The 12,993-nt window shown below is 37.9% G+C and overlaps 1 protein-coding gene across 6 annotated transcripts in view; it reads right to left on the bottom strand.

Annotated features, from left to right (window-relative positions):
* Positions 1-12,993, bottom strand: part of LOC137431455 (rho GTPase-activating protein 21) — a 111,603-nt gene that overhangs the window by 80,447 nt on the left and 18,163 nt on the right. For all 6 annotated transcript variants that reach the window (XR_010985274.2, XR_010985272.2, XM_068122789.2 and 3 more), the window contains 4 exons: positions 11,074-11,134; positions 10,941-10,974; positions 9,485-9,574; positions 3,133-3,399 (listed from right to left, as the gene is read on the bottom strand). Coding sequence is in view for 4 of the 6 variants with exons in the window: in XM_068122789.2 (XP_067978890.2) it covers positions 3,133-3,399; positions 9,485-9,574; positions 10,941-10,974; positions 11,074-11,134 (452 nt within the window). In the remaining 2 variants the exon portion in view is untranslated. The remainder of the gene's footprint in view (positions 1-3,132; positions 3,400-9,484; positions 9,575-10,940; positions 10,975-11,073; positions 11,135-12,993) is intronic.

The following is a 12,993-nucleotide window of genomic DNA, read 5'->3' on the forward strand; positions in this document are numbered from 1 at the left end:
CCACGTAATTCAATACGCCTCACTACCGCGTAATTCAATACACCTCACCACCGCGTAATTCAATACGCCTCACCACCACGTAATTCAATACGCCTCACTACCACGTAATTCAATACACCTCACCACCGCGTAATTCAATACACCTCACCATGGCGTAATTCAATACACCTGACCACTGCGTAATTCAATACACCTCACCACCATGTAATTCAATACACCTCACCACCGCGTAATTCAATACGCCTCACCACCACGTAATTCAATGCACCTCACCACTGCGTAATTCAATACGCCTCACCACCACGTAATTCAATACGCCTCACTACCGCGTAATTCAATACACCTCACCACCATGTAATTCAATACACCTCACCACCGCGTAATTCAATACGCCTCACCACCACGTAATTCAATACTCCTCACCACCACGTAATTCAATACAACTCACCACCATGTAATTCAATACACTTCACCACCACATAATTCAATACACCTCACCACCAAGTAATTCAAAACACCTCACCATGGCGTAATTCAATACGCCTCACCACCACGTAATTCAATACACCTCACCATGGCGTAATTCAATACGCCTCACCACCACGTAATTCAATAAGCCTCACTACCGCGTAATTCAATAAGCCTCACCACCACGTAATTCAATACACCTCACCACCACGTAATTCAATACGCCTCACTACCGCGTAATTCAATACACCTCACCTTGGCGTAATTCAATACACCTGACCACTGCGTAATTCAATACACCTCAACACCATGTAATTCAATACACCTGACCACTGCGTAATTCAATACGCCTCACCACCACGCAATTCAATACTCCTCACCACCACGTAATTCAAAACACCTCACAACCATATAATTTAAAACACCTCACCACCACGTAATTCAATACACCTCACCACCACGTAATTCAATACACCTCACCACCACATAATTTAATACAACTCACCACCATGTAATTCAATACACCTCACCACCACATAATTCAATACACCTCACCACCATGTAATTCAAAACACCTCACAACCATATAATTTAAAACACCTCACCACCACGTAATTCAAAACACCTCACCACCGCGTAATTCAATACACCTCACCACCACGTAATAATAATAATAATAATACATTTATTTTATATAGCGATTTTCAAGAAGCCCAAAGACGCTTATTGAAGCTTATTGAACTTGGGTGAGAAGCCCAAAAACGTAATTCAATACACCTCACCACCACGTAATTCAAAACACCTCACCACCACATAATTCAAAACACCTCACCACCACGTAATTCAAAACACCTCACCACCACGTAATTCAAAACACCTCACCACCACATAATTCAAAACACCTCACCACCACGTAATTCAAAACATTTCACTACCACATAATTCAAAACACCTCACCACCACGTAATTCAAAACACCTAACCACTATGTAATTCAAAACGCCTCACCACCATGTGATTCAAAACACCTCACCACCACGTCATTTAAAAACACTTCACAACCAAGGAAACAAAAGTTTGAGGGAGTAGTTCAGTGACAATACAGACACTGCCTACATATGAAGATATATTGATAGATGACTGGACCTGAGTTGCTGTTTTGTCATGGTTTGCACCAATCAAAATACAAACAATTATTTTGCACAAATGTATTTGTAATATATGTGATATTACATTTCATAAAAAATTCAAGTTGAATATTTAAATTGGGGAAAAAAAAGAATTCAAATTTTTTTTCAAAAAATAATAAAAAAAGATTTTCTACAATTTTCAAAAAAATAAGACCCTTAGGACACATACACGGGAGAGATAGGTGCATACCAGAAGTTTGGTACGATTTCACAAAAGTTTGAGGGAGTAGTTGAGTGACAAGACAAGACAGACACTGCACACCACACAACACAACAGGCATTTTAAGGCCATTTTCCCGGCTTGGAGTTTGCAAAAAAGCACCTAAAGGACTCTCAGACTGTGAGAAACAAGATTATGTGGGCTTTCATGTGTCTTTCACTGAGGAGAGGCTTCCGTCTGGCCACTCTGCCATAAAGCCCAGATCGGTGGAGTGTTGCAGTGATGGTTGTCCTTCTGGAAGTTTCTCCCATCTCCACACAGGATCTCTGGAGCTCAGGCAGAGTGACCATCGGGTTCTTGGTCACCTCTCTTACCAAGGCCCTTCTCCCCCGATTGCTCAGTTTGGTCGGGCGGCCAGCTCTAGGAAGAGTCCTGGTTGTTCCAAACTTCTTCCATTTAAGAATTATGGAGGCCACTGTGCTCTTGGGAACCTTCAATGCAGCAGAATTTTTTTTGTAGGATTCCCCAGATCTGTGCCTCGACACAATCCTGTCTCTGAGCTCTGCAGGCAGTTCCTTCGACCTCATGGCTTGATCTTCGCTCTGATATGCATTGTCAGCTGTGAGACCTTATATGGACAGGTGTGCACCTTTCCAAATCATGTCCAACCAATTGAATTTACCACAGGTGGACTCCAATCAAGGTGTAGAAACATCTCAAAGATGATCAAGAGAAATGGGAGGCACCTGAGCTAAATTTCAAGTGTCATAGCAAAAGATCTGAATACTTATGTCAATGTGATATTTCAGTTTTTTCTTTTTAATAAATTTGCAAAACTTTCTAAAATCCTGTTTTCTCTTTGTCATTATGGGGTGTTGAGTGTAGATTGATGAGGGAAAACATGAATTTAAACGATTTTAGCATAAGGCTGCAACATAACAAAATGGGGAAAAAGGGAAGGGGTCTGAATACTTTCTGAATGCACTGTATGTCCCTTCCCCACCCACCTATTTTCAGGCGAAAATACCTTATACATATTTTAAATGCTTCAAATATACTTTAATCAGGAAATCTTTTGCAGCTATCCCTATAGCTATGTAGTACTAGTTGTGTTGTTTTGCGACATTGTTAGGATACACAGATCCCCCTACTTTACCGTTTCCCCCCTTTTTGCAACCATGAATCGATCTTTATAGTGTCAGTAATGTAAGAAGAAGGCAATAATGAAAGAGCAAGATGAGAATTACTTATAGAGACTTGTCAAATAAGAAAGAGCAGTGATTATATGTGACAGACAAGACAAAAAAATGCTTACTGTGTTGTCACTACACTGTTGGATGGCCTGGATCCAGGCAAGTAGTTCACCACGGTCAGGTGCTTGGAGCAAATATTGTACTCCACCAGTTGAGATCTGCAAGATGTGCTGACACCTCGAATCACTGGAGAATACATCTGTGGGGGAACCCTGCAGAGGAAGTGTTGCTTGAGGTGGCCCAGTTTGTGCTGCGTCTTCATACACATACAGCGTGCCACCCCGTAGAACCGCAAACATACGCTCCCACAGTTGTTTAGTGGGCGCCATCTTAAACAAAGGAATTAAACAGCAATCATGAAAAACTTTTGTTTCTGCAAATTATACACATTACTATTTCCAGACATGCCGATATCAAAATGTACAAAGGTTGTTTTTATTATGTTTATTATGTTTTTTATTATGTTTATTACCCTGCGCTCGCGAAGCGAAAGGCAGGGTTAAGCATTCGGGTACGTACATACGTACGTACATGTGTGGCTGCATTTCAGTAAAGTAAAGTGTGTGCCGTGTCAGCATTTTTTAAATTCATTTTCTCGGCAACCGTTGGTCCGATTGACATGAAATTTTCACCATTGGAGGGCCTCCTCCTGTAGAATAATTTAGTGAATATTATGACGTCACATGTCATGTGGTACAGGCGCCATCTTGGAAAAACCAAAAAACGTTGCACCTCTATATCTCAAAAACCGCTACACAGAAATAATTGAGACAGGTCTCATTGCAAAGAACTCTCCATGCGGAATAACAAATGTGAATGATGACGTCATAGGTGCCGCCGTTATGATGTCATAATTCGACGAGTAAAAGCTTTATCCGATCAGGATGCAATTTCTTGAGCATCTTCTCGGTATAAATTGATGCAGAAATAATATTACAATGACGTCGTAGGTCACGTGGTTCTGCCGCCATATTGTTTTGAGTGAAAAGCCTGAAAAACCACTAAAATCCAATTTTCTCCAAAACGACTGAACAGATCGAGGCCAACCTTTGCAGGCCGAATCGCATGCCCATGACGAACAAAAAAGTCAGGAAGCATGACATCATGCGTCACATGTTTTCAGAGTTATGACGTTTTTAAGCATACACTTTTAAAACCTAGCTCCTCCCTCATTTTTGATCCTATCGAGGGGAAACTTCACAGATGTGTTCAGCATATCAATCTACTAAAATGACCTTTTGGAATTTGCGATAGGTGACATGGTTTGGCAGATAAATTTAATTAAACAAAAATATTTAAAAATTTATATCTCTTGAGCCGCTTCATTGATCGACGTGAAACTTTATATTATAGTAGAGGCAATGAAGTGTAACAAGTGTGCAAAATTTCAAGATGATTTGATGTACGGTCTGGAAACTAGAAGTTGTTATTGCGTGAAGAAAAGCTTTATTGTGATAACATGGAGAAGTCTCAATTTTTTTTATTCAGTGTTTTCGGAGATATAGAGGTGCAAAGTTTTTCGGTTTTTCCAATATGGCGGCCGAATCACGTGATCGACGACGTCATCATTATTTTTTTTCTCCACAAATTTATGCCTACATGACGCTCAAGAAATTTCATCTTGATAGGATGAAGTTTTATACTTGTCGAATTATGACGTCATAATGGAGGCACCTATGACATCATCATTAACATATTTTATTCCCCATGGAGAGTTCTTTACAATGAGCCATGTCTCAATTTTTTCTATTCAGCACTTTCGGAGATATAGAGGTATGTATAGTTTTTGGCGCTATCTCCCAATGGTGTAGAATCACGTAAAAAAATTAATAATTATCATCCGAATCCATATTCAGATCTTCAGCAAAATCGAATACATTGGCCCTTGTCAGACACCCAACCGGTCCACCAAGTTTCGTACAAATCCGTCCACAACTTTTTGAGATATCGTGCTATGTATTGTTTTTGGTGCTATCCCCCAATGGTGAAGAAAGAATCACTTAAAAAATTGTAGTAGCCGGATCCAAATCCTGATGTTCACCAAAATCTAATTGTTTCGTCCTTGTGACATACCCTACCTCTGCCAAATTTCAACAACAATATTTATGTAAATTAGATATTTCTGTATTTCATTTTTAATTATTTTATCAAAATGCATAAAAAAAAAATCCACTTTGACATTGTGGTGTATTATGTGTAGATCAGTGATAAAAAAAATCTTAATTTAATCCATTTTAGATTCAAGCTGTAACACAACAAAATGTGAAAAAGTCAAGGGGTGTGAATACTTTCTGAAGGCACTGTAGGTCAGCTTCTCCAGAAGCTAATACTCCAATTCATTACTACAACTGACATCAGCTAGATTTGACCCCAAATATGGGACACCATTCCACACATTCTCACCACTAGGCCACCAATTCCTCAGTCCTATACATTGTTGCCCATTTTAAACATCATTCTTTCTCTGGACCAGTATATCATTACTGCTCTTTAATTGATACCTTTGAATAATTCACTGCTGCATATAAGGTGCAATCATGGATGACCAAAACTTTGCAAAAATAAAAATACATAGACAATGACTTCGCTGACTTTGTTGATGGAGTTGTGGTTTTGTCTTCAATCGACACAACTTCTTCTCCAAAAACAAAGCAAATGTGGTCATTTTTCTTTGCTTCTGACGTACTCAGCTCCCCTTGCAAATAGTTTTGCAAGAGGCATTCCTTTCACACATCAATTTCATCAACAAAGATAGTTGACAACCTACTAGTTACTATCCAGCCCAGAAATCTAGCACTAAGACATTTATCATAAATAAAAACCTGGACTTCTGACCATTCTCTACACCACAAAGATTATTTGTCAAACTAATTGCAGACAGGTGTGCTGCATGTCAGTTGAGACTAATCGCATAAATAAATTCACGAAAAGTTTTTTAAATGTAATCATTTTATCAAAAGGTCAAAGGTCAGCATCACCCTAAAATCATCAATTTTCATCCAATTAACCTGGAATTTAAATTTACCATTTGAGTGTTGTCATTAATTTTTCAACAAAGCTTTATTAAGAGAATATGGAGAAGGAAAATTAATAATCTGGTCAAAGGTCAAAGGTCAGCATCACATAAAATCGTCAATTTTCATCCGATTGCTCTGAAATTTAAAGAATTTGCATATTGGGTCACTGAATTGGTTCACTCATCAAAAGGTAGGAGTCGATTTTTTTTTAGATCAAAAGGTCAAGGTTGCATAAAATCATCAATTTTCATTCAATTGACCAGAAATTTTAAGAATTTGCATATTGGGTCAGAGAATTGGCTCACCAATCAAAAGCTAGAAGTTGATTATTTTTTTAGATCTAAAGCTCAAAGGTTAAGGCTGCATAAAATCAGCAATTTTCATGTAGTATTTTGTTTAAACTGTTTTTGTTATTTTGATCATACGGACGAAGAAGACGTCTGAATAAAAACGGATGGAGATGGGCTTTGCATTTCCAAATGCTTTCTAGTTTAATATTACCATCCACATAGCTACAAAGGTTTACGGTAGGCAGTATAGGGCGATTTCAAAAATCCAAACAAAACAACTTTAAAAATCCAAACAAGCTACAAGATTGATGCAAAAATGCATAAGTTCCAAGTTTATAGGAGGTGTTTGCACACTGCTAGTATTACAAGTTTTGATCAAGGAGATTCACAATGAACTTTCATAATACTTGGCTCACAATCATGTCGACAAGTCCTTGTGTTTCATTGTAACTATTCAGACAAGACATCACTGTGCAAACACGATACCGTGAAATGGGGTGAATAGGGACAGCAAGGTGAATAGACACGAACTGAAAAAAAGTTCGGAAACTTTTTTCGCTGAAAATTGATAGCCATACTGATTTGTTGATATTTGGGTTGAAAGTGTTCTGTTGTTTTTTTTTTTAAAACAACTTATAGTCCCTATTAACCCCATATATGGGTTAAATAGGAATAAATAGAATTTTTATGGCTGTCCCTATTCACCCCGTTTTACGGGTGGTTAGGGACAGTCACTAATACAAAAAAATAATAATCAAGAAATAGGGACAGTTTGGAGAAACTTTTTATCCCATATTTTTTTTCATTGGCACCGTGGTTTATATTATGGGTGCATATTATGTGCATCCATCTGAGCTATCAATTTAGCAATAAGTTGGAAACTCAGGATTGTTTCTTGATTATTATTTTTTTGTATTAGTGACTGTCCCTATTCACCCATAAAACGGGGTGAATAGGGACAGCCATAAAAATCCTATTTATTCCTATTTAACCCATATATGGGGTTAATAGGGACTATAAGTTGCTTTTTTTAAAAACAAGAGAACACTTTCAACCCAAATATCAACAAATCAGTATGGTTATCAATTTTCAGCGAAAAATGTTTCCGAACTTTTTTTCAGTTTGTGTCCCTATTCACCTTGCTGTCCCTATTCACCCCCATTTCACGGTAATACCAGAATTTGGACTCTCATCACAATTTTCACCTTTGAACCAGCAGAACTACAATAGTTAATTGTGCTGCCTCATCACAATTTGGATTCTCATCACAATTTTCACTTTCAAACAAGCAGAAATATAGTTCACTCTGTCTCTTAGATTGACCTCTTCACTCTTACTTTCTGTTAGATCGATTGTTCAAGGGAAACTGCATAAGCATTGTCATTTCTTACAATTACACCTCCCCTCTCACAACATAAAAAACTAAAATTCTACTTCTTACCCTGAATAATTCATACCAGGACTCCTCACGTGATAATAACGTATGCACTCTTGCTGTGACTAAAATCAACACATTGTCCCTAAATCAATTTTCCATCAGCAAAATGTTTGCAAAGCAAACAAAACATGTGACCCTAAAGGATTGGCTTTCAAAGCGAAAATTGTGATGCTGGGTACAAACGCATCAAGCTGGATGTGGGATGGTATAAGACAGCAAAGGCAGCATGACTCATTCCTGGAATGTCAGGAACCTGCTTGCTAAAAATACAATGAATAAAGGCATTTGGGTTTTGCCCAGCATGCTTTTACACGAGAATACTTTGAACTTATTCACAAACTCGACTCATAAAACCACAGGTTTCAAGTTCAAGTTCCACCCACGTCTCAGGGTCTGCACGTTGGTTGCGGTATTTTATATTCCTTCCTGACGTCAAATTTCGTCTGCTTGGTGTCGCAATCTGAGTATACTTGTCTCATGATGTCGCAACACTTGTGTCAAACAGCAAATACTACTATATTCATTTATCTATTACATCAGTCTATTTGTGCTTCATATGGTATGTGTAAATGTGTCCTTACGCCCTTGTTTTCCGTGAAATGTGTGTACATAGCCCTGATATCTGATGCCGGGGACTCCCATAGAGTGTGATTGATGGCCGAAAGATGGTGACACTGGATTAGTATCTTAGAAGTTGCTGGAGCAAACGTGAGCAAAGGCAGCAGTATTAAAGATTTTGTTTCTTTGGTTCTGCAACTTGAACCAAGCCTCAGGAGCATTATCTCTGAAAAAGCCCAGGTTGCTCACTAATGACCTTCACCAAGTTGGTAATTTGCTTGCCCCACCTAGTCTGGTTTACTAGAGGGTTTTTTTATATCGCTATAGAGGCCCGTTGTAAGAGCAGAATGACATGGGACAATGGGTCAACTGCAGGTATACAAAATGAGGTTCAGGGTTGGCTTTTTACTTTTGGGCAACTTGGGATACACACTATAATGTGATTAATAAAAAGCAATGCTCTTTAAATTTCCCAAAAGCAATCTTTTAAAAAGGACACTATAAAAAGATGCCCATAGCTTTAGTTGTGTTTGGTCTAAGACCTTCCTCATACATTATCCACACATCAATGACATAAATAACAATTGCTATGGGTTCACTGGTTGGTCATGCAATAAACAAACATGTTACGTCTCAAATAATCATTGCTAAATGCATACTGGTTGGTCATGCATTAAACAAACATGGAGTGAAGGAGACTCATCCTTGAGTATAAACATCAAGAAGACAAGTGCCAGGTGTTAGAGCAATGAAGAACAAGTCTTGCTCGTGAAGGCTCATGTTGATTTGCGTTCGCGGACAGGTAGAACAATGGATGAAATCAACAGGGCATTGATCAAGGTATGCTAACCGCCATGGGAAGCAAGGGAAAGGTGATGTTTTGGGTGTTAACCCTTCATCAGAGCAAAAGGGAGTTCAGGCCCAAAAACCATCAGCTTCCCCTTGCTTGCCACTTTCCACAGTGGTTAGCACCCTCCTTCAATGTCACGTTCATATCATCCGCTGTAAGAGTAACCTTGGCACAAATGGATCGGTCTGGAGTGCCAATGTACGAGTTGTGATTTGGTGCTTATGCGGTTAGCTACTGAAAGGTGGGTACTGTGAATGAAACCTGTTCCACTGGTGTTTGGCACACATGCAGCCAGCCTTCTCGATGTGGAACATGAGGGCTGCGTTCCGGAAGCATACCTCCTGCTCCCTCCTGTAAGGTTTCAGAGCAAAGGAATAGGAAAATGTGAATCATGCAAATGCATTGAGCGAGAAGAGCGAAAGAAAAGGATTAAAAAAGAGTTTATAAAAAAAGAATGACAGATGAAAGCTTTATGCTCCATTGCAGGGAAAGTGATTTTAACAATCACTTATACACTCATCTTTCCATTGCATAGAAATATCAAAATGTTGCTGTGGTCCTGACATGTTTCACTGTTAATCTCTTAATACACATTCCTACTTTTCAAAACTGTTAAATATTAAAAGTAGACTGACAGGGTGGCACAGTGAAAGTACACGTTTTGAACTGTCTCTGTCTGGGTTTGATTCTCCACCTGACTATTAAGCTATTTGGTTCAGTGCTTTGGAGACAGGGCATCAAATCAATGAGCTCTTCATTTGGATGGACAATTGGGAACCTGTCTTTTTTGAGTTGGGAACTTTTGAGTTTTGGACAATTTTGAGTTTTTTGAGTTTTTTGAGTTGAACAATTGGGAATTTGGCAAGCATAATTTGGTGGAAATTAAAGATCATATGGTGAGTTTCACAAAGAGCAGGCAGGTTATTGCCAGCACCCTGACTACATTCAAAGTTCCTGCTCTAAATGTGCAGGGGCACTGCCCCAATAACCCAAATGTGCCTCATGAATAATGCAACCAGCGGACCCAATTCATATTGAATCCCAGCCCAATACGCACTGTGACAAGTAAAATTAACAACAGCAATTGCCCTTGTATTCCTGTGTTGTCTTCACAACAATATTTGCATCAGATCACATGACACACCAGCTGACATTTATCGCAGAGGAACTATTGTGGCACTACTTCACAACATTATTACTTGGAATATATGAACTTATAAAATTTTGGTTGTACAAACCTTAGTTATCCATTAAAGATTTCTAACAGTGCATTTGTGAATTTATTTTTCGTTTGTATTCATATTCAATTACAAGCTTGGTCTGCGGTGCCCCATTGTCGAAGAGCCGTGGCTGTCACGAATGCAATTCCCCCTATAGGTTAGGGCACGACTTTGTAATTCGTTCTAGGTGCCTGCGGTATCTCGCATACTCTTCATCGAAAGACACTATGGCATCTTTAACATCCACCAACAAATGCATTGTAGATGGGACACCCAGCTTAACATACGTTTATGTGACTACTGACTACGTATACAAACCTTGCCTGTGAAGCACCAATCAATTTATTTTTAAGTTGGACATAGAATTTCACCCAGACTAGACAGCCCAGACACAAGTGTGCCACCTCTGTGCCATCCTGTCGGACTTATTTATGCATCCGTGGAATGACTTGAGAGGAAGAATCAGTCGGCATCAAACAAATGAAAACTCATCTTACCTTCCCAAAAATGTAGGACGATCTAACAGAGTGTCTGCGGATTATATCAAACAGAGAAACAGGAATTATTATGGGATCCTTTCATGTATCCTGTAGTTAAAATGCAAATCCTTGCAGCCATACAAACACTCACCGGTTGTCATGGCAACTGCCCGTTTCCATGGAGACAGGGCCCAAGAGGCTTGCGTCCTCGTCTTTAAAACACATGCCCAGCACAATGTCTCTTAGGCACAAGCTTGACCAAAGCAGCCAGGTACTTGCTTCTCTGACTCTCAACAGCTGCTATGTATGATTACTCTGTGATGCATCTTAACATCACTTTACTGTTATCCATTGACTTTCTTCTACTGCTGTTCACTCCATACATGTAAGATGCATAATACAGCACCATTAACAGAAGACAAATTAAGTCATAAGAGGGGTTTAATGTAGGGAATTGGCCCAAGGGAAACATTGTGCAACGAGACTCAAGTTACAGCTTCAAATGACTCCACAACTAGTTTGTTTGTAAAGAAAATATTTTTTTAACGTTGAAAAACAGTGATGTATGCAAGCCTTTTCTTTATTGTTACTCCTTTACGAATCCCCCAGAGAGCTTCTAACCTTCTGATCCCTATTTTTCATCTCAGAAGCATTGCCTTCTTTAGTGTAGCCTTTTCAGGGTCTCTGTAACGTGGGGCTTTCAAAACGTTCTATGTACAAGATACTCAAAACAGTCCAAAAAACCCCAACGTGTGTGTGTGTGTACATATATATATATATATATATATATATATATATATATATATATATATATATATATATATATATATATATATACATATATAAATATATATATTTTTATATATATATATATATATATATATATATATATATATACATACATGCATACATATACATCAGTCATCAAAAAATATACATTAAAATTATAATTATAAAATACATAAAAGTTAAATTATAATTTGATATATATATATATACGTATATGGATATACAGTATATATATATATACATGTATATATTTACAGTATATTTATACAATTAAAAAAAAAATTTTTATATATATATATTTGTATATACCGTATGTATACATTATACAGTATATATATATATATGTATATACAGTATATATATACATATATATATATATATGTATACATAGTATATATATATATATATATATATATATATATATGTATATATATATATATATATATATATATGTATATACAGTATATACATATATATATATATATATATATATATATATATATATATATATATATATATACAGTCACGTGAAAAAGTAAGTACACCCCATGTAAAGTTTTGACTTTTTCAACATATTTCAACATACAGCTATTTGATCTTCATTTCAACAATATTGATAGATAAAGGGGATATAATGTAACAAATATCATGAAACATTTACATTTTGTAGTCCATTGTAAAATTTGAATAAACATAAATGCAAATTTCGCATGTGGAAAAAGTAAGTACACCCTAGGCTCCAATAGGTGATATTGCCCCCTTTGGCAGAAACAACCTCAAGTAGGCGTTTCTTATAACTGTCTACCAGTCTGACATCGACTGGGAGAAATTTTTGCCCACTCCTCCATGCAGAATTATTTCAGCTGTGCGATGTTTGAGGGGTTTCTTGCATGCACAGCTCGTTTCAAATCCCCCCCACAACATCTCGATTGGATTTAAATCCGGGCTTTGACTTGGCCATTCCAGAAACCTCCATTTCTTTCTTTTCAGCCATTCCTTGGTGGATTTACTGGTATGTTTAGGGTTAGTGTCATGTTGCAAGGTCCACCTTCGGTTGAGCTTCAACTTTCCGACAGATGGCCTCACATTATCCTCAAGCACCCTCTGGTACAATGAAGAATTCATAGTGGATTCTATGATGGTGAGCTGCCCAGGCCGTGATGCAGCAAAGCTGCCCCAAACCACAATATTTCCACCACCATGCTTTGCAGTTGGTATCAGGTTCTTTTGGTCAAATGATGTCTTTGGTTTTTGACAAACATGTCTTCTGGTACTGTGGCCA

The sequence above is a fragment of the Myxine glutinosa genome, chromosome 7 (assembly GCF_964187855.1).
Source record: "Myxine glutinosa chromosome 7, kmMyxGlut1.1, whole genome shotgun sequence".
NCBI classification, from domain to species: Eukaryota; Metazoa; Chordata; class Myxini; order Myxiniformes; family Myxinidae; genus Myxine; species Myxine glutinosa.